General features: G+C 38.8%; 1 protein-coding gene across 1 annotated transcript in view; it reads left to right on the top strand.

Moving 5' to 3' along the window:
* LOC118706018 (adenylate cyclase type 10-like) overlaps positions 1–22,401 on the top strand; it is a 36,655-nt gene that overhangs the window by 5,149 nt on the left and 9,105 nt on the right. The window contains 17 exon segments of the mRNA XM_045573160.1: positions 737–880; positions 4,973–5,178; positions 5,453–5,543; positions 5,638–5,726; positions 6,295–6,486; positions 7,232–7,353; positions 11,928–12,004; positions 12,121–12,310; positions 12,808–12,863; positions 13,577–13,730; positions 13,893–14,082; positions 15,664–15,750; positions 16,670–16,941; positions 17,415–17,551; positions 18,202–18,330; positions 22,054–22,298; positions 22,300–22,327. Of these exon segments, the coding sequence (XP_045429116.1) occupies positions 737–880; positions 4,973–5,178; positions 5,453–5,543; positions 5,638–5,726; positions 6,295–6,486; positions 7,232–7,353; positions 11,928–12,004; positions 12,121–12,310; positions 12,808–12,863; positions 13,577–13,730; positions 13,893–14,082; positions 15,664–15,750; positions 16,670–16,941; positions 17,415–17,551; positions 18,202–18,330; positions 22,054–22,298; positions 22,300–22,327 (2,409 nt within the window).

Raw genomic sequence — 22,401 nt, 5'->3', positions numbered from 1 at the left:
CACTGAGTGGCCAGATTATCTCTGAACGCATAATAATCTGGCCACTCAGTGTATATTTAGATGAAATTTGCCATATTTGTTTATTCAGTATTGTTTGGTTATTTAATATATGCTGGGCCTGGAGAAACAAGATAAGAAAGACACAATCTCTGGGGGTCTCCCAGTCTAATGGGAAAGCCTTGCCCATATTAAGCTCACATTACTTTACATTTTACTTAGGTTGAATGACAGAAAAACAAGTGCCTGTAGAGCATTCATGAGTAAACTAATGAGAAACTTGGTCATTAGTAGCAGAAACTAAATATAAGATAGGAGTAAAAAGTCTCCTATCTGGAGAACTCTTAGGATCATTAACGGCTTTATGCCACAGAGTTGAACCATCTTTTTATTTAAACTTAAACCAACCATAACATTATATTTGAATATGGACCTACATTTTATGAAATACCCCTCACCTTCTTTTGATAAACCGATGGAAGATTACCAAAACTATCATTAAAGGACCCTTAATCTATCTTTAAACCTTAGTAATGTTTCAGCTTCTACCTAATCATGTTTGTTTATATACTCAGTCAGTTTGAAGATCTAAAGCAATATTTTAAGCAAACATAATATATAGAGCCAAGAAACCTCGCCTGACACGTTATATGATACCTTCTGCATTACTGGGGTCTTTGTCCTGGTCAAAGTGAGTCCAGATATTTGACCTCTGTCAGCCTATCTTTTATCTCTGTAGGGAATGTCCTCCTGGCACTCTGGACAGTGGAACAGAATCAACTGAGTGACACCATTACCCTGGTGGCAAAATGCAGTCTGGAGATACAGGAGAAATTTGGGGTCTACCATACCAGAGAAGGCCAGGACCTGCAGCTAAAGATAGGTAATAGCTACTAAAAGATATCCAATTGGAAAACAGCAACCACAGCAAAAATAAATAAATAAATAAATAAATAAATAAATAAATAAATAAATAAATATAAAAATAAAAATTTCAAAAGATAAATGACAAATTGGGTAAAAATATTTGCAACTTATATCATGTAGACAAATAATGAACTGTTTTTTACATAGAACACAGAGAATTAAAAACACACACAGTCGAAACCGGTTTGGCTCAGTGGTAGAGCATCGGTCTGCGGACTGAAAGGTCCCAGGTTCGATTCCGGTCAGGGGCATGTACGTTGGTTGCGGGCACATCCCCGGTAGGAGGTGTGCAGGAGGCGGCTGGTCAATGTTTCTCTCTCATCAACGTTTCTAGCTCTCTCTCTCCCTTCCTCTCTATAAAAAATCAATTTAAAAAATATATTAAAAACACACACACATAGAAATAAAAAAACTAACATTCTAAGGGGAAAATGGACATGAATAAATACATAAGATGGTCAACTTCATAATAAGAAAAATACCAATTGAGATAATTGCTCATCTATAGATACATAAAAATTCAGATGCTAAACATTCTATTGAGGCTGTGAAGAGTAAGCCTTATATGGTACTGGTAGGAATCAACAATGATACAACTTCTATGGAAGATGATTCATTAATCTCTTATCAAGATTACAAATGCATTTATTCTTTTTTAAATATATATTTTTATTTATTTTAGAGAAATAGGAAGAGAGCAATACATCAATGAGAGAGAAACATTGATCAGCTGCCTCCTGCATGCCCCCTACTGGGATTGAACCCTCAAACCTGGCATGTTCCCTGACTGGGAATGGAACCAGCAACCTCTTGGTGCATGGGACAACACTCAACCAACACCAGCCAGGCAAATGTATTTATTCTTTATCCCAGCAATTCTACTTCTGAATTCTAGGAATATCTGAGGGTACATGAAATGTCATACGTATAAGATTATTGATTGCAATATGGTTTATAATAAAAGGTTGAAAACAATCCATCTATAGGAGACTGATAAAGCACTAAATATGTCTACTCAATGAGATTCTCTGCAACTTAAAAAAATGTTTTGATATAGCAATATCTCCAAAATATATATGAGAACAAGTAATATTTTGAATGGATTTACTACAACTTGTTTCTCCATTCAGTTTTTTTAAGTTATGGCTAAGAATAATTCAGAGCCAAGACTCAAACTACAATATAAGAGAAAGTTTATTTAGAAAGTCACAGAGGTAGAAGTGAGCTATAGAAGAAATGGGCTCAGGAAACAAGTTATAGCAAAAGAGCCCTTGGAGATTAAGGAGGAGAGAGATGGAAGAGGAAGAGGTTCTGCACACTCCAGCAGGGAAGAGAGATCCCTGGAGATGTAAGGGGATGGGGAAAGGTATGAGTGTGCTTCATAGAGCCACTATCTACTCACTTTTGATGGATAATTGCTCAATTTTGGGCTATTACAAATAAAGCTGTTATGAACATCTGTGTACAAGTCTTTGTGTCGAAATATATATTCATTTCTCTTGAGTAAATACCTAGAAGTAGAAAGCCTGAGTCATATGGTAGATGTATGTTTATCTTTTTAAGAAATTGCTAATCTTGTCCTAACTGGGTAGCTCAGTTGGTTAGAGTGTCTTCCAGACATGCCAAGGTTGCAGGTTCAATCCCAGGTCAGGGCACAATAAGAATCCAACTGTGAATGAATAAGTGAAACAACAAACTGCTCTCTCTCTCTTTCTCTCTCTCTCAAGTCAATCAATAAATAAAATGGAAATTGCTAATCTTTTTCTCAGAGTGATCATACTATTTTACTTTCCCTCTAGCAGTGAATGAAGTTTCCAATTTTTTCATGTCTTTGTCATTGTCTGTTTGAAGAACTTAAACATTTATCATAATATGAATTTTCTGGAGATGTATTTCCAGTGTTTGTATGTCTGGAAAAATCTTTATTTAAATCTTTTTAAAAGTTATTTTCAATGGTATAAATTTCTAGATTGACAGGGATATTTTTCTCTCTTACATTAGAGCTGTTGCTCTATCTTCTAGCTTGTGATGTTTCCAACAAGAAATCTGCCTTCATCATTATTTCTTTGTATATAATGTGTCTTTTTATTTTTTCTTCTGGCTTTTTTGTTTGTTTGTTTAATTCCATAAGGAAGGGAAAGGTGGGGAGGAGAGAAAGGGTGAGAGAAACAACGATGAGAGAGAATGATGGATCTGCTGCCTCCTGCAAGCCCCTTACCAGGTATCGAGCCCACAACCCTGGGCATGTACCTTGACTGGGAGTCTAACTGTGGCACCTAGGTTGATGCTCAACCATGAGTCATGACCAGTCAGGCTTTTCTGACAGCTTTTAAGATTTTTTCTTTATGATGTGCCTTGGTATTTTTTAGTGTTTTGTTTTTCCTTGTGCTTATGGTTCATTGAGGTTCTTTGATCTCTAGGATTTTAATTATCAAATTTAGAAAATGTTCTGCCTTTATTTCTTCAAATTTTTTCTATTTTCCTCTTCTGTCCAATTACAACAGCTATCCACTGCTTGAAATTGTCCCAAAGCTCACTAGTACTGTGTTCAGTTGTTGTTGTTTTCTCTGTCTTTCATTTTGGGTAGTTTCTATTGCTGTTTATTCAGATTTACAAATCTTTTTGCAATTACCTTTATTCCTTCCTTGTATACTTTTTATCTCAAACCTTGTAGTTTTTATCCTTGGAAGTTTGATTTAGGTCTTTTTTTTTATCTTCCGTGTCTCTATTTGTTCAACCTATTCTCTAGGTTCTTGAATATATAAGTAGTTATAGCTCTTTTTATATTCTTGTCTACTAATTTTCATTTGTGTTGTTCTGAGTTATGTTTGATTGATTGGTTTTTTTCTCACTGTGGATCATATTATCCAAAAAGTTGCATGTCTGGTAACTTTTAGTGTGTGCTGGCCATTGTGAATTATACCTTGTTGAGTGCTAGATCTATAAAATATTTCCATGATATTCTTGAACTTCATTCTGAGATGTGGGTCGCTTGATCCTTTCAGATTTCACTTTTAAACTTTGTTGGGTGGGACCATAATTGTGTTTAGTCTAGGGCTAGTTTTGCCCCATTCCTGAGGCAAGCCCCTTTAACGTCCAGGGAGTTACTACATCTGACACTCTGGCCAGTGGGAACAGGAACTATTCCCAGCCCTGTGTGATATAGGGGATTGTTCCTTCTAATCTTTTCAGGTGATTCTTTCCCAGGCCTCAGGTGGTTTCTTCACATTGATGCACTTACTAGTACTCAGCTGCAAGCTTGAGGAACCCTTACAGATTGCTGGAGTTCTTCATCAGTCGTCACAATGCCCTATTACCGTTAGCCACCTGGCCCTACTCAGACTCCGAGCTTTGTTTCCAACTCAGGGAGTCTTCTGGGCTGCACCTGGGTTTCCACTCCCTGCGATGTGTCCTGGAAACTTGACAGTAGTTGGGGTATCAGCGGGTTCATCTTGTTTTCCCATTTCTCAGGCATCATGGTTTTTCATTACCTGATATCCCAGTATCTTGAAAATTATATTGTGTATTTTTTCCAATTTATTAGTTCTAAACATTATGGTAAATTCACTACATGTTTTCTATCTTGGCCAAAAGCACATGTCTCTGCCATTTCCCCCTTGTTTTTAGTTGGATTAGATGACTTAGCCCATGTCTGTTAAAATATTGATTATTCATCAGCCCTGGTTACATGTGAGGAGGGACGGTATGGTCAGTGTGGCAGCAGTGTCTGAGCGTAACCATTAGGTCTCTGCCAGCAGGCCCTAGTTGTCCATTAGAAGAGCAATTAGAAATCTGGGATCTCTTGTTTCTACTCCTCTCACCCCCATACACCTCTGACTTGTTTAGTGTCTATCTCTATTTGTGTTTGAGACAGAAAGAAATCTGAGTCAAGGTATTATTATTATTCAAATTAAGCTCACCTAATATTTCTGCAACTATGGGCAATAACAAGATAGATATGATGCAGAGAGGAGTGTGAGGATTCCAGACCCCTCCTTTGTATATTCAATTGAGTTTGGCTATTCACCACTTCCTTTTTTCTGGATAGGTCTGTCTGCAGGTCAGATTTCCCAGGTTATTGTTGGAGACGAGCAACGACAGTACCTCTTGGTGATTGGGCGGGTTGTAGATGATGTCCAGGTAGCTCAGCGTTTGGCTCAGGCAAATGAGATTGTCTTGTCCTGGAATTGCTGGACACTCTGTGAGCAGTACATGTTTGAAGTGGAAATCATGAAGGAGGATGAAGCTGTGAAGGTAGGAGGATGATTCTGCAGAGGCCTTTCTACTGCACATGGCAAGCAGTGCTCTGGTGATGGTCACATATTGCCTAACCAAAACAACCACCATTGCAACTCTATTTTGGAGGGAGGTTGGGGATACTTCCCCAGAAAGATAGATGAAGCAGAACATTAAGGCTAAAAGGATAAATAATAAACAAAGGAGGTGGCATTCTCAGCTTCTATGCTAAGGAACCAAAGGTGATTCAATTGATGGGTGGGCCCAGAATTGAGCAGTTTTCTTTCCATAGTTAAGAGATATGCGGATCACTGACCCATTTGATTTTGATGAGCATTTTGACAAGTGCCTCAATTATCTGCCACGTTACCGGACAAGTGCTAGTAAGTTACTTTGTTCTATCTACCCAAGCCCAAAAATCTTAAACATTAATTTCCAACATGGCTGGAGACATTTCATTTGTTTTCCTTTTCTCAGATACTCTAAGAACTGCCCTGGAGTTGGATCCAGACTCTGCACTTGAGCAAACTCTGCAGAAGCACATAATGAAAAACCTTTTGAAGAAGGTTATTTTCTAGTTCTTGAGTCATTATGTAGATTGCCCATGTGTCTGTGTAGACAAGTGTACATTTATATTTGATGTCCTATTTGCACTGATTCAGTTGGTCTCCTGCACCAAGTACTGTGATGATCTATCTTATAATTTTAATTAGATTTCTCAATCCTAGAAAGTAAAAGCCATATTTATTTTTCAGTTTGTTCCTCAAGAAACTAATATACTGCATAGCAGGGTATAGAGTAAGTATATACTTGGTTAATTAATATGTGTTGGCTAAGTGTGTATATATAAATATATGTAATGACTAATGGAAGTGGAAATATCAAACTTAATCTTAAAAAATATAAAAGCTTAACAAGTTTCAGCAGTGAATTAGGTTTAAAGTCAAACTGTTTTCATTCCAAGTGTACTGGTTTGTATATCTTATATATCTCTCAAACCTGAATTTTCTTTTAAGATTTGGTCTTATACCCTTAACTTATTTTGTCCTACTCCCCACAGAATGTAGAATTAAAATTCCTAAACATGATACTGGCAGTTGACAATACAGTCAGGGTAACGTACTGTCTTTGTAGATTGATGAAGGCCAGCCTACCGAGTATATATCTGAATTTCGTACCGTGACTATGGTTTTGGTCAGCTTAGAATTTCACAAGACAGGATGGATGTTGCACTTGTGTCATCTTATCCAGGAGGCTGCATTATACATCTCCACAGTCATAGAGAAAGCGGGTGGCCAGCTGAGCCAGATCATTAATTTTGAAAAAGTAAGTACAAGGGAACCTGAGCCATAAGCATTAGAGATGAGTGAAAAAGTCTTATATGACCATTTTGCCTCTCACATAACACAGGCATAAGTCATATTCCCTGCTACTGATTTTGCAACAAGCTATTTTACATTAAAACTTCAACTAATAAGTCAAGGAATGGAATGTTCTAATTAATTGTCAGAGAAATCTAGGGTTACTCTCTATATCCTTTTTTATTCAGTTCTTGTTGAAAAATCCTTGTGAAATCATAAAGAATCTTCTGACTCTACTAGTAGAGTAAATGTAATCAGATCTTTCTTAGATAATTAAGGGGCTTGAAAGAGTTGTTTCAATACTTGACATTATATGAGAAGAAAATGGGAGCACATAGATTTAGCTCAAAGTATGCACTAGAGCAGTGGTCGGAAAATGCGGCTCTTTGACCCCTTGAGTGTGGCTCTTACACAAAATATCACCGCCTGGGTGAGTCTATTTTGAAGAAGTGGCGTTAGAAGAAGTTTAAGTTTAAAAAATTAGGCTATCAAAAGAAATTTTAATCGTTTTACTGTTGATACTTGGTTCCGTTGGCTAATGAATTTGCTAACCACTGGCCTAGAGCATTCACTTTAGAAATCTTATAGAATCCTATATTCCTAACAAAAGACCAGAAAAGACCTGGCTTTATTCAGGGAAGTTGGTTCATTTGTGGCAAGCCATATTCCTTCCCCAGTTAAACTCTCTTTTCTTTCTTGTTTTATCCCAGGGGTGCATGTTCCTCTGCGTATTTGGCCTTCCTGGGGATAAGAAGCCAGATGAGTGCGCACATGCCCTGGAAAGCTCTGTCAGCATCTTCAACTTCTGCTGGGAGAGTCTTACTGAGACCGGGTGAGGAGGAAGGCGGGCAGAGAGGGGCTCCTCGGGCCCAGGGGGCTCTTCGGGCATGGTAGGAGGCTGTGACAAGTAGCAGAGTTTGAGGACATCCAGAATCTTCCTAAAGGGGAGGGAACATGCTAAGGGAAGTCAGAAAACAAAATCTATTAAGAAATCACTAGTTACACCCAAAACTGGTTTGGCTCAGTGGATAGAGCATTGGCCTGCGGATTGAAGGGTCCCGGGTTCGATTCCGGTCAAGGGCATGTGCATTGGTTGAGGGGACATCCCTGGTAGGAGATATGCAGGAGGCAGCTGGTCGATGTTTCTCTCTCATCGATGTTTCTAGCTCTCTATCCCTCTCCTTTCCTCTCTGTAAAAAAATAAATAAAATATATTTTTTTAAAAAAATCACTAGTTATAGAACAGTGTCCTAGATACCCAGAGTAAATGAAGATACGTTTCCATCCTGCGGGGTGGGAGAGGGGAAGGAACAGAATGCACATAGCAAGATTGAAGAACACTGCAAAGGAACAAGCAAATGTGTACATTAATATAATACAAATAGTATATATGTATGTGGAGGGAATGCAGAACAAAGGTTGTCTGTCTACTACTAGGGAGGGGAAGGAACCACAGCTGGTTAATGCTCTCCTCCTGGTCTTTCCCAGACCCATTAAGTTTTCTGGAGTTCACACTGTTATGATCACCCTCCTCTACATTCATCTCACCTTCCCACCTTTTATAAACTCCTAGTCCTAATTAGTAGAAAATTCTATTTTCCCACTAGTTGCACTATGGCAAGGTTGGTTGGGATTTTTCAAATGACATCTTTTTCCCACCAGAAAACTATGGGGAAAGTATTTTGATGTCCTCAAAATACATGAATGAATTTGAAAAATAGTTATATCTAATGTTAGCATTGAGTCAAATATTGTTTGCTTGCCATACAATAAAATAAGTAAATAAATAAAATTATGTCACATATTTATATAATGCTTTAAATTTTATAGAATATTATAATATATGATACCAGTGTGAAATTTTTTCTCTGTCTTTATACATGAGGAAACTAAGACCACAGAAGAGAAATTATTAGCATATAGCAGAGCTGGTAATGAAACCCAAATCTTCTGTCCTCAAATTCTGTCATTTTCATTACCCCACAACTGCCTCTTATAAAATATAAATACTATCCAAAAAAGATAGCATATATTACTAATGTGATATAATTGTAGAGGCATACTCATAGAATGTTAGTACTGAAATTTACATTATCTAATCCAACTCCTTATTTTACAGATAAAAAAGATGCTGCAGTTGCTTCTTATATACTCAGATTCTTAGCCCATTACAGATATGTATTGGCACTTCTTTTAGGCATGGTGGTGTCTACAGATACTTCTATAGCCTATTAATATTTTCAAATCTTATTTCTACTATGGGTGTGCTGGGCCATCTCATCCATTGCTGGTCTGTTCTGCTCTTGAATTTTGCATTGACCTGTATATTTATATATTGAAGAAAGAATATATTCTTCATCAATGAAGAACATTTTTAACATATCTTCATTGATTTCATAGAGAAAGGAAGAGGGAGAGAGATATAGAAACATCAGTGATGAGAGAGAATCATTGATCTACTGCCTCCTGCACACCCCCTACTGAGAATCCAGCCTGAAACCTAACCATGTGCCCTTACCAGGAATTGAACCATGCCTTCCTGTTTCATAGATTGATGCTCAACCACTGAGCCACACGTGCAGAGCAAAAACATTTTTAAAAGAAGAAGGAACATGGACTGCCAGGAAGAACAAGGGGGATCGTAAAGTACAATAGAAAGAAATAAGAAGTAACAAAGGGAGAAAAGTGTTATTTGTTTAATTGTCGTTGTCTTGTTAATAGCTGAGTTTCTCACATGCATAACTATATTAATTCAACAAGCATTGGTTGAACATGACTATGAGTCATTCATTGTGCTAGGTTCGATGGACATAAAGATGAAATAAGACACTACCTCCTCAGCTAAGTAAACCACTCTATTTAATACAATGAAACTTAACTGCAGGATTAAATGCTGTAGGGGCTGCAACAAAGTGCTATGGAAAGAAATAGTTAATTCTCACCAGAGATTTCAGAGAAGTCATAACTATAGAAAGAAGTTTGAGCTAGATTTGGAATAAAAGGAGTTTAGTGTGTGGAAAAAGTGGAAAAAGGCATTTTAAACAAAAGAAGCATGAAGAGCCAAAACCTGTTTGGCTCAGTGGATAGAGCATCGGCTTGTGGACTGGAAGGTCCCAGGTTCGATTCCGGTCAAGGGCATGTACCTTGGTTGTGGGCACATCCCCAATAGGGGGTGTGCAAGAGGCAGCTGATCGGATGTTTCTCTCTCATCAATGTATCCCTCTCTCTTCCTTTCTGTAAAGAATCAATAAAATAATATTTTTAAAAAGAAGCATGATGAAATATTATAAGGTTTTTAGTCTTGTTCTTGTTACAGTATCAGAACCAACTGCCTGGTTCTTGTCGTGGGTGTCTCTCTTATTTGCCCTGGGCAGTTGGCCCAGTGAATGAAGGGTAAGAGTCTTCAAATCTGTCATTCCGGTAAATTCTGCAAGAGAATGTTAATGTCTCAGGAGACATAATGTTAGGATTGTTGTTACAATTCATATCCTATGAAAACTGAAAATTACTTATTTGTATATTTAACTTAAAACTATGCTCACTGCACCCTCTTTCTCCATCCACATATCTTATTACTTCTCACAGGAAATTTTTACTTCAATCAAGTAAATCTACTTATTCTCTGTTCATTGCCACCTTTGAATCTTTGCTCTCCTAGAACAATATACGCCCTTTCTTAAAATAATTCATATTTCTAGTACTTTTCCATCCATGGACTAGGCAGGACCACTTCTCCCTTCACCTTCTCCTGCTCTTGAGCTATTACCCTCTAGCCTTCTTGAACTAGTTAGTTTTGCAGAAGCACACCAGATTCTTCAAAGTCTATGCCTTTTCCACTAGACAGAATGCTACTGCCCCATTTTGGCAGTACTTCCAACTCTCAAGATTCAATCATATGTCCTGTCCTTTATGAAATACTTTTTTTTACTCTCCAGTTAATGCTTCCTTCTGTTTGCTGTATTGATCTCTAATATGTAGTGTTTGTCTTGTTAATCTATAATTATGTCTTTTCTCCTTCCTCAATCCCTGTCACTCTACTCCTCAGATTGAATTTCTCCAGGGAAGGGTGTTCTTGAACAGGTCCACATTGTATAAACATCCAGCTCAATGCTTGGTACTGTACATACTCCTCAATGCCTATTAATTTTATGAATGTATACATGTATGAATGAATGAAAAAAATATTACTTATTTTTTAAAATGTTTATCCCAAAGTCTAATTTGCTTCAGGAAGCCTCCCATCAGCAGCCTGATGTTTTGGTTGTTCCTTTACTCCGACATTCTAGCATTATTTGATCCATTAATCCAGTTCTGACATTAGTTGATCTATTTAACTTTCAGGTTTTATCTGAGGCAGTGTGGTATAGTGGAAATAACATTGGTCTAGGACAGTGTTTTTCAACCTTTTTTGGGCAAAGGCACACTTGTTTCATGAAAAAAATCACGAGGCACACCACCATTAGAAAATGTTAAAAAAATTTAACTCTGTGCCTATATTGACTATATATAAAGTAATTCTCTTGAATAGGAATCAAATAAACACAAAGAAAGTATTTTATAATTACTTTATTATGAAATATTAAGTAAACAAAATAGTGAAAAATTATAAAATTCTTGTCTTGTCTGCACCTACGGCACACCAGGCAACATCTCTAGTGTGCCGCGGAACAGCGGTTGAAAAACGCTGGTCTAGGAGTCAGAAGGCCTGGGTTCTCATTCTAATTCTACTGTTGACTTTTGCAGTGTAACTCTGGGAAAGTGAATCAACTTTTAGTTGTTGTTGTTGGTGGTGGTGGTGGTGGTCAAATGGGGCGCAATATCTGCCTTATATACTTCACATGTTTGTTGTTAATTATCCCTTTAAGGATCAGACGAGGTAATCAATTTGAAAGAACTTCAAAAAGCATATATAGCCGAAACCGGTTTGGTTCAGTGGTAGAGCGTCGGTCTGCAGACTGAAAGGTCCCAGGTTCGATTCCGGTCAAGGGCATGTACCTGGGTTGCGGGCACATCCCCAGTAGGGGGTGTGCAAGAGGCAGCTGGTCGATGTTTCTCTCTCATCGACGTTTCTAACTCTCTATCTCTCTCCCTTCCTCTCTGTAAAAAATCAATAAAATATATATTTAAAAAAAGCATATATAAAGTATCTTACAGATATAAAGTATTTTAGCCATTTTACTAACAATTACTTCCAACTAAAACTCCTGGAGTAGGGGAAGCCATTCTGTTTCTTTTGGTTATTTCTCTAGTATTCATTATTTTGTACCCATCGTGTGATGTAGACTGACAGCAGCCTTTGCCTTTTTCATTCTGAGCTCTAAAATTAGTCTTCTGGATCTGGGTAATGGCCAATCTAGTGCCTGACCTGGAGGCTTCTGACTGTGTTATTGCTTTTCTGATCCCCAGGCTTGTTTCCATCAGTATCACCAATGGACCAGTATTCTGTGGCGTGGTTGGGGCAGTAGCAAGACATGAATATACAGGTAGAATAGGACACTGGACTGTTAGTTCCCTGAATTAGGGGGTAAAGATGGAGGAGGTGATCCAAAAATTCTGCATCCTTTTTTCTTTCTTTCTTTTTTCTGTCTCCTTGACACAGTTATTGGCCCGAAAGTGAGCCTTGTGGCCAAAATGATAACTGCTTATCCAGGTTTGGTGTCTTGTGATGAGGTAACATATCTAAGATCCATGCTACCTGCTTACAACTTCAAGAAACTCCCAGAGAAAATGATGAAAAACATCTCCAACCCTGGGAGGACATATGAATATCTTGGCCATAGAAGATGTATGTGAGTGTCATTATTTAATGGTCCATTCCCATCTCTTTTATGGAATCAGGGCATAGGAGTAATCAGTGTTTGATTGTATGACATTGGAAAGAAATATGCTTCTAGTACCAACCTGCTGAAATAAGAGACATAAGAGAAGGGCTTTGTTCCTGAAATCCTTAGCTTTTATATTGAGCTCTTCACTAGTTCCTCAGTGAACTTGTTATCCAACAGGAAGAAAATAGCACTATGTCATTAATCTAGGTGTTATTTTTTTCTTCCTGTACTTCATACTTCCCTGAACCTAGAACAATCAATAATACTTCTTTCTCCCTTCTGCCAGATAAAACAAAACAAAACAACAACAACAAAAAACCTCTTTTTTACATAACTCTGTATTTCTTGAGTTATCTGAAAATATTTATGTGTGAGGACGATTTTTCCTCTATTAATTGGAGGTATATTATCTATCCCAATCTATTTTTAATAGACACATTTCCCTTTGTCTTTTGTCCTAGCATGTTTGGGAAGAGACATTTGATCAAAATGAGAAATAAAAATCACCCTTTGTTAGGTGAGTTTTCTTTTCTATCTTAAATTGTATATTTTTCAGTTATAGATGGTGATTATGATTTAAAATTTTTCAAGAGTAAATGCTTCTAAGATGTATCAGAAATAGAAAGCAGCCTTCTTAGTGCATTTATGTTCATTTTGAAGAGGACTTGCCATTTCTTTTCCATATTGAATGTTTAAATTCCAGGGTGAGTCCTATCACTTTGCCTGAGAAGTACCAACATTTAGTAAGAATCTGTGTAAGTCAGAGTTCAGCTTGAGATCTGACCAGCTTGTTGTGGCTCACTTTAGAAGGAAATTCTTCATCTTTAGACAGTGAAGATAGCTACTTACACTGTAAATTCTCTATCTCTATATGTCTTTTATCTGTATATATATTAGATAGTTCATTATCTTTACATAGCAGTGATGGACCTTTATTAAAAATTGTTATTATAGAAATTTTTACAAAAAGCTACGACATATCCATGTGGTACCTAATTGTCCAGAATGTCATTACTTAGACTCTGGAGCAAACCACCACACCTAGCACACATCTGTAGAGGCCAAAGTTCATTTTCTGGGAAGATATGTGAAGCTTCACTAAAGAATGGGATTCTGCCAAGAATTCTGGGGAAGAAATGGCATTCTGAGACTTAAGTTTGCAAAATAATTCAAATAAATTGAGTCTACTAAAAAGCACAGGAGTGTTAGGTGTTCCCTGTCTATCTACAGACCGAGAGAAAGAACTAGAAGCCTTCCAAATGGCACAGAAGGGATGTTTGCACCAGAAGAAGGGACAAGCAGTTCTGTATGAAGGTGGAAAGGGCTATGGAAAAAGTCAGCTGTTGGCTGAAATATACTTTCTGGCTCAGAAGGAAGAATACAGGTAAAGACATCTGCTTTCTGACCTGACGTGTGCTTCTCTTGGGGCTCCTTTCCTTTGTTGGTGAGACTCTTGTGTCATTAGATTTCGCATCCTTGGGCTGGTAGAGTGAGTAACGTCTCCATGGGTCAATGGCCTTCCTGTGACCATAGTAACATTCCCCAGGGTGTTGTCCTTGAAGCTGAAGGAAGCAGATTCCAAGCAACGCTTCTATGCCATCCAGACCCTCATGGCCATCTTCTTTGAGATTGATACATGCCCGGCCTTTTACCTGCAAGAGTGCCTACATGAACAGCTTTGTGGGAAAGTGGAGGAACCACTTCACTGCCTTTTTAATGACCTTTTCTTTGTAAAGGTAAGGAATGCAGTGGCTTTCTGAATTGGATTACTGATGTTATATATATACTAGAGGCCCAGTACATGAATTCATGCACCAGTGGGGTCCCTCGGTCTTGCCTGCTCTCTTGCATCCCACAAGGGTTCCCAGATTGCGAGAAGGCATAGGCCAGGCTGAGGGACCATATCAGTGCATGCTTGGGGCTGGGGAGGGGTGCAGGAGGTTGGCCAGCCAGGGAGGGACTGCAGGAGGGTTCCAGGGTGTGTCTGGCCCATCTGGCTCAGTCCTGATTGGCCAGACCCCAGCAGCAAGCTAACCTTCTGGTTGGAGCATCTGCCCTCTGGTGGTCAATGCACGTCATAGCAACTGGTCAGTCAGTTGACTGTCTGCCCCCTGGTGGTCACTGCACATCATAGCAAGCAGTTGAGAAACCTTAGCATATCATTAGCATATTACACTTTGATTGGTTGAATGGCCACCTAGACAACCAGACACTTAGCATATTAGGCTTTTATTATATTGGATATGGGCTAAGAACACATAGTTAGCAATGGTAGAGGCGAGGTTTGAAACCCTTTTGACAGCAAAACCCAGGCTTTCTTTTTTGAGGAGAGTGAATTCTAAGATTGACTCTGACACTTGCTAGTTGTATGTCCTGGCACAAATCATTTAGCCTCGCTGAGCTTCAGTTTTTTCACCTGTGAAAATGAGTTCAGTACTTATAGGGTTTTTGCATGGATTTTAAAGGAGATGTTACATAAGAGGTTGCATTGTAAATGTGAAAGGGCTAAATCCATCAAGATGATCCTGACTGGTTGAGCATTTCCAGCAATTGCCTCCATGTCTTCTCTAGTGAGTTTGCAAGTGTTGCTCTTTAAGCCTGTCTTTCCTTTCCCTGGCCATGAAGGATGTCACCTGAACCAGCATCTAAATCTCAAAGGCTTCCAGTGGTCCAGAGTGCACAAGGTACCCAATAGAGAGTAGGCTAAGAATACTCTGGTCCACAATTCCATTTTTCATCCTCCATCATTTTTTCTAATCTACCCAGCCTGCAAGGCGTTATATTTAATGGAAAATAGAGAAAACTAAAATCTGTTCAATCCTTCAGCATAGCCCTGTCTTAAGACAGGCCTTGCCTAGGGCTCTGGTTATGGCCCTGCCAAAGTGGTTAAGGAGTAGCCCCACTTTGGTCCTCAGGTCCATGGTGACTAATGTGCCTTGGCCTTGCACAGGAAACAATGTTAGGTGATGTCTGTTGCAGTTGTTCCTGACTAGTCTCATGCACACATTCAACCTGGTATACTTGGAATAAGTGGAGTATTGGAGCTGTCCAAAGTGACATTGCTAGTCCAACCTGTCATTTATTCCTTAGTCATGACCCTGTAAGAGTTTGCCAGAGTTTAGTAAGGAAAGGATCTCTCTCTTTCTCTCTCTAACTACCAATGTACCCTCTGATGTTTGTAACACTATGCCCAATACTGTACAAGTAAACCCATTCTCACTCAAAATAGAATAAATTTCTATTCCCTTTTGAGAATCTGTATATTTTTATTAGATTGCCATTTTGAATGCTAATAGATGAGTAATTTTTCTGCTCAGTTTCCCTTATCCTTAGAAGTTATACACATGGATGACCTGGCCAGACAAAAGAAGATTCAAGAGTGTTTTTTTCAAGTGCTACAGGAGGTGGGTACTTTTGCTACATACCATTAACTCCTAATATGTGGAGATGGCTTATGCTCATTTTAATCTAGCGACCTCACACCTTGATTTAGGCATTTCTTGGCCTGCCTATTTGTTGATATCTTCATTGTATCTATTTTTAACCCTGAATTCATCATCTAGCACAGAATACAACAAAGGTCTTTGCTTTTTTCTGATCCTGTTTCTTTTTTTGATTCTTCTTTTTTATCCCGTTTCTTAATGAAATTTTAACAGCTTGGTTTAAAACAGTGGGTTGTAAATGCAGGTGGATAGCTATTAAAAATACAGATACCTAGACGACACCCCCCCCCCCCCCATTCATAATTACAGAATCTATAAGAGCAGAATGGTGATATAGCCATTCTGGAAAGCAATCTAGAAGTAACAAGTCAAATTTTAAGAACATGCATTCTCTAGACCCAGAAATTCCACTCCTGGATTTATATCCCAATGAGTCTGTTTATTGCATTGTTGGTTTGGAGAGGCTAAGGAGACATTGGGGCCTGGAAATTGGTAGTTTTAGCAAGCATTCCCAGGAAATTCTGATTTGCAGCCTGGTTTGGAAACGACTGGTTTAAAGAATTATGAATTCCCTTTGCACAAGGAAATATTTGAAAGCTTTAAGTTTAATTTGGAGAATATTTTATGCTTATTTTTTTGTTGGAGTATTTTTTTGTCCAAAGAAACTCAGTACATTTCTTTAGAATTTAGATATACAGGCTATATTTTGTATTAATAAAGTAAAATACTACCTAGACTTAGGTTGTATTTTACTTTGAAAACCCCAGGTTGTATTGACATTTTATTTAAATTATTGATGAGAAATTCATGATAGATTTGCAAGTCAGGTGACTTAATTTCTAATCAGATGTTGTCATTGTCTTTTTGCTATTATTTCCAGGCAGTGAGGGAAACACCACTGATTTTTCTCATTGATGAGGCCCAGCATATGGATGCAGCTTCCTGGGAGTTTTTGGGAACATTACTCTCCAGTGTGCCCATCATCATGGTGATGACATTGATGCCTACCTCCACCCTCTGTGGTGGGGCCCAGCATCTCCTGCAGAGCCCTCAGGCTATGCTGAAGCCCATTTCGAAGTTAGCAGCAAACTCACTATTGAAAATGGCATGTTTTGAACTAGGGGTGGTGAGCATCCCCCAAGAGCTGCAGATGTGAGTGGCTAGGACTATCTGGGCACTTCATTAAGGGAGGGATGGCATTAGTAACCATGGTGACCCAAGACTAGATATGAGGGTAGACAGTCCTAGTAAGCCAGTAAGAGGCTACTTCCCTGGGCTATCCACCAGGTTTTCACAGGACAGATAGGACTCGGATGGCTTGCTAAATGTGTCAATTATACGTGGTCAGGCCAGTTTCTGCCAGGCCATTTAGCAAAAGAACATTAGTTCATTTTAATATCAATAGGAACAAAATAGTAAAAAAAAAAAAGAAATTACTGCCAATATAACTTTCAAAGCCAATCAGAATTTTGTTTACATTTCTGGGTTGCTGCTTCCTTCTGTTATTGTATATTGAGAGCTGATTTCAACAAAAGAAGAAGTATACCTATTATGAAATACCCTTATACGTGGCTCTCTTCAAGTGGGCATTTTTAGTTAGCAATCCTGTACTTACCTTTCTACAGCTACCTTCTTCGCAGGTGCTTGGGAAATCCCCTGTACTGTAAGGTTCTATGTCAGGACCTTCTCTATAAGGACATATTACTCTTTCATGACCTACAAAAGGGAGAGGAGGAGAACAGCAAGTGGGAGACCCTCTCAGGTAAGCTGAGTGCCCCAGGGTTCTAACCTTATCCAGCCGCATCTCCAGCCCTTATAAGGTGCATGCCTATTCTCTGCTGTCATTATAGGTAAGATTAGGCCTCCCTAGCTAAGTGAGTTATACAAATAATATGAAACTATGGTGAAAATACTAAATACCTGCCTCAGATAACTTGAGTCAATCTAGCAGCACAGGAGGTGAGAATAGGAAAAATGGAGCCTATAAGCATGACAGTCCACTAGAGAGGATTTCTAAACATGAGAGTTACATAGAGAATTGCACATTACATAGAGAAGTATGACTTGAGGAGTTGCATGGGAAAATGGGAGAAGGAAGGAAGGCAGGAGAGGAGGAAAGGAAGAATGTGTAGATCTACAAAGACATCTTAGAATTGTGATAATGGAAGAAGGGCTATTGGCAGGGAAACAGGAAGAGTGAGAATGTCAGATACCACATGGTGCAGAAAATGTTAGTTTCTAAGAGAAAAGTAGAGAGCAGGCAGGATGGGTGGGGTAAACCACTTAAAACGTGATATGCCCATTCATCTTCATCCTTTCAGTTTCTTGACTAAATTCTTGCATTGTTGTGCCTTTAAAACTTCAGTCACTGAGCATGGTGCTTTCCTCAGTCATAGTGTTCTTTCCCTACAGCCAATGTCATGAAATCCACACTTTATAGTATTTCTCCTGTCAGCTCTAAAGAAGACCAGAAATTGTATGTCTGCACAGTCAAGGATGAGGTGAACTTGGATACAGTGCTTCTCCCACCATTGTTAAAAGGCATGTTCCTCAAAAGACTCAAGTGATGGTAACAGGTGTCATTGCAAGTAGTAATTTTGTGGATGACTAGATATAGGTCTCTTATTATCATGCTAGTTTCATTTATTGATTGATTGATTATGGTATCACATAATTGTCCTCATCCCCCCATTCCCATGCTAATTTCATTTTAAAAAAATATTTTTATTGATTTCATAGAGGAAAGGAGAGGGGGAGAGAGATAGAAACATCAATGATGAGAGAGAATCACTGATTGGCTGCCTCCTGCATACCTCCCACTGGGGATCGAGCCCAGGACCTCCTGGTTCATAGGTTGAATCTTAACCACTGAGTCACACCAGCCAGGCACTAGTTTTATTTTCTTTAAAAATAAAAAAAGAAAGAAAGAAACCTGCCTTCCAGAAAGATGTTCTGACACTACCTGAAGAACTCCTTAAATAATTCTAATGCTACTGGAGTAATAGTGTACTTAAGTGACCCCATTGTTTTCTTTGCAGCTGACAACCTGAGAATAAGTTCTATTATTATTATTATTATTATTATTATTATTATATTTTATTGATTTTTTACAGAAGGAGAGAAAGGAATAGAGAGTTGGAAACATCGATGAGAGGGAAACATCGGTCAGCTGCCTCCTGCACACCACTTACTGAGGATGTGCCCACAACCAAGGTACATGCCCTTGACCAGAATTGAACCTGGGACCTTTCAGTCTGCAGGCCGACGTTCTATCCACTGAGCCAAACCGGTTTCAGCGAGAACATTATTTTAGTTGTTTAATAAAAGCATGTCCTGAGTTTCTCTTTGTGCATATTCCTGTGCTGAAGGAAACAATGAGCAAGGGAGAAAATGCTGCTGAAATTTAAGAAACTCTGGTGCTAGTAAAGAGACAGTGTTACACACATAGGAGTTTAATAAAAAGAGTGCAAAGTAAGTTTATAATGACTTATAAGATAAAGTATTGGTTAGGCATAATTAGACAGGGATGTTTTTCTTTTTAGAGATGAGTTTTTCTTTTAATATTCAAGTATTTAGTGGGCAGTATACTATATGAAGCCCTCTGGAGGGATATGATAATGAATAAACATACCTTCAAGTCAAGGATGGTCTTGCTAAGAATATGAGACATACATATGAAATAACATGGTAGTTAAGAGCCAGGACTCTGGAGTAAAAAAATCTGAGTACTGTTGGCTCCTCCACTGACTGGCTGTGGAACCTTAGATAAATTAATTGACTTATGTAAGTCTTAGTCTTCTCATCATTTAAATGACGGTAATGATAGCTCCTACCTACTTCATGGGGTTAGTTAAGGATCAAATGAAATAAATTATGGTACATTATAAATATTCAATAAATGTCCACTTTTATAAGCTATTCTGGAGGTTTTTAAGTCCATGTAGACAGTTTATACTCCTATTGCTATGATAGGCCACACTTGGCAATGGCTTTACTAAGATAGAAGGACCGAGCCAGGAAGTTCAGCATGCTAACAGAACAGCACCAAGTGGTTATCTTCAGTGGGAGTCCTCACAGCAGTTTTCACTGCTACCCTCTGGAGCCCCAAGGAATAGCTTAGGTGTGATGGAATGAGATCACGATGGATGGGTGCATATAAGCCCCATGCCCCAGCTAAGAACTGATCTCTCTTTTAACAGCTCTGTATGCATAACTTTCAGGCCCTGCAAGGGACATGATCTGTTAAAATATTTACTGCCCCCAAGGAAGCCCAAAGCTGTGGTTTAACTCTGGTGTTTATAGCTTCTTCAGTTTTCTTAATCCAAATTCAGCTTCCAATCAGGGGTCATTAATGATAGATCCTCCCTTCCCCCAACTGGTAGACTGAGTATGATTACCTAGAAATACCTGAGTACCTAACCAGTACCTTATATGGACTATACATTGAACCACCAATCAACACCTGCCAAATATCCTAAGCCCTTGTTCCTATATGACCATACATTAAGCCACCAGTCAGTGCATGCCAAGTACACTAAGCCTTCATTCCTCCCCTCAAAAAGTGTGTTCACCTCCTGATTGATTTTCTCATTCTGGTGCCAAAACCTGGAATTACAGGCTTTATTGGGGGAAAGAACCTGCTGGGCTGTCTCCCAAGGGGAGAACATTGACACGTGCAGAGGTGAACATGCCTTTTGAAGGGAGGAATGGGAAGGAATGGGGGCTTAGTGTACTCGGCATGCACTGATTGGTGGCTTAATGTATGGTCCATATGGGAACAAGGGCTTAGGGTATTTGGCAGGTGTTAGTTGGTGGCTCAATGTAAAGTCCATATAAGGTGCCTGGTTAGGTACTCAGGTATTTCCAGGCCACAAGTTACATCATACTCTGCCCACCAGTTGGGGGAAGGGAGGATCTATCAATTTTTAGTGTAAGCAGCATTTCCTGGTAATTTGGATGCCATTTTGTCAGGATCCTGGGAAAGTGCTAGGAAGTTAGCCCAAGGTCAGCACTGTCCACAGAGAAGGGAAAAAGATTTGTTAGCTCATAAGATAAAATTAATAGTTTAGTCTGAAAAGCCTTGGTCTAAATTAGGGGTAGGGAACTTTTTTCTGCCATGGCCATTTGTATATTTATAACATTATTTGTAGGCCATACAAAATGTCCAACTTAAAAACTAGCCTACTACCCAATTATTTTGCAGGCCTTATACAATCCTTGGCCTAACATTCCCCTGATCTAAATGAAAGGCTAAAGCTATATTGTGAAAGGCTACATAAATTATAAAAAGTATTTAAAAAGAAGGCCTAGCTGATTTGGCTCAGTGGATAGAGAATTGGCCTACAGACTGAAGGGTCCAAGGTTTGATTCTGGTCAAGGGCACATACCGAGTTTGCAGACTCGATTCCTAGTAGGGGATGTGCAGGAGGCAGCTGATCAATGATTCTTTCATGTTTCTATCTCTCTCCCTTTCTCTCTGAAATCAATAAAAAATATATATTTTTTAAAGTATTTAAAAAGGAGATTGACATGATTATATTTTACTTTAAGTGTATAACTCTGCCAATACCTAATATGTTTTTGGGAATAAGAATGAGGGGAAGTTGCAGATGTTCAAAAGAGGATAGTATAGGGGTCCAGGTAAAAATTACTTTTTATACTAAAATTGTTTAGGAGGAAACATATGCAGGAACATTTAGAAAAAGGATAAGTGGGCAACCAGTTGGTTGTGAGGGAAAGAAAAAAGTTTAGAATTATTCCAAGATTTTTGTCTTGGTGACTTACTGGTTCAAAACAACTGCTTTAATATATGGATCATAATGTGGAGAGATTTACTCGAATGCTGAGAGTTAATTAGCATCTTTATAATTATTAAAGTTCTGGGACCAGGAAACCTGGCCTCCATGTTTAGTCCAATGTAAGGAGAAAAAGTCTGAGTACTTATTAAATATGAAAACGGGAAGAATTGTTAGTTTAGCTGAATGATTCAGGGCACACCTTTAGGTTTACCAACAAAGAGTTTTGGTGACCATGGTTGAAGAGTTTAAGTGAAGTGGTGAAAATCTATTGTTGTTGGTTGAACAGTGAATGAAGAATGAGAACAAATGAGGACATGGACATAAAACTCCCTGATGAGGTTTGGCTGAATGAAGAAAGGGTAGATAAAAAACGAGTCTTTATATATTTTTTTAAAATAACAGATGATCAACATAATGTGTTACATGTTGTAGAAAGCTTGTTCATTGCTGATTTTTTTCTCTCTAGAAATAGCTGTAAACCAACTGGATCAATTGAGCCCAGAAGAACAGTTGCTGGTTAAGTGTGCTGCAGTCATTGGCCACTCCTTCCGCATGGATCTGCTGCAGCACCTGCTGCCCGGCTGGGATGAACATAAGCTCCTGCAGGCGCTGAGGGCTCTTGTGGATATACACGTGCTCCGCCGGTGCAGCGAGAGCCAGGAGCTTCCCGCTGAGCCAACATCAGTGGCCTTTTCTGTTGAGATTATTGAAAAAAAACGAAGAGGAAAAGAAAAAGTCAGGTGAGGAAAAGCTGGTCCCTTGTTCTCAAGCCTGAACAGAGAGCCTGCGGTGAGCATCAGGAAGGAGTAGTTGG

Source organism: Pipistrellus kuhlii, unplaced genomic scaffold, assembly GCF_014108245.1.
Source record: "Pipistrellus kuhlii isolate mPipKuh1 unplaced genomic scaffold, mPipKuh1.p scaffold_m20_p_5, whole genome shotgun sequence".
NCBI lineage: Eukaryota > Metazoa > Chordata > Mammalia > Chiroptera > Vespertilionidae > Pipistrellus > Pipistrellus kuhlii.
Note: the sequence above shows the minus strand (reverse complement) of the source record. Positions and strands in the feature narration are given on the sequence as shown.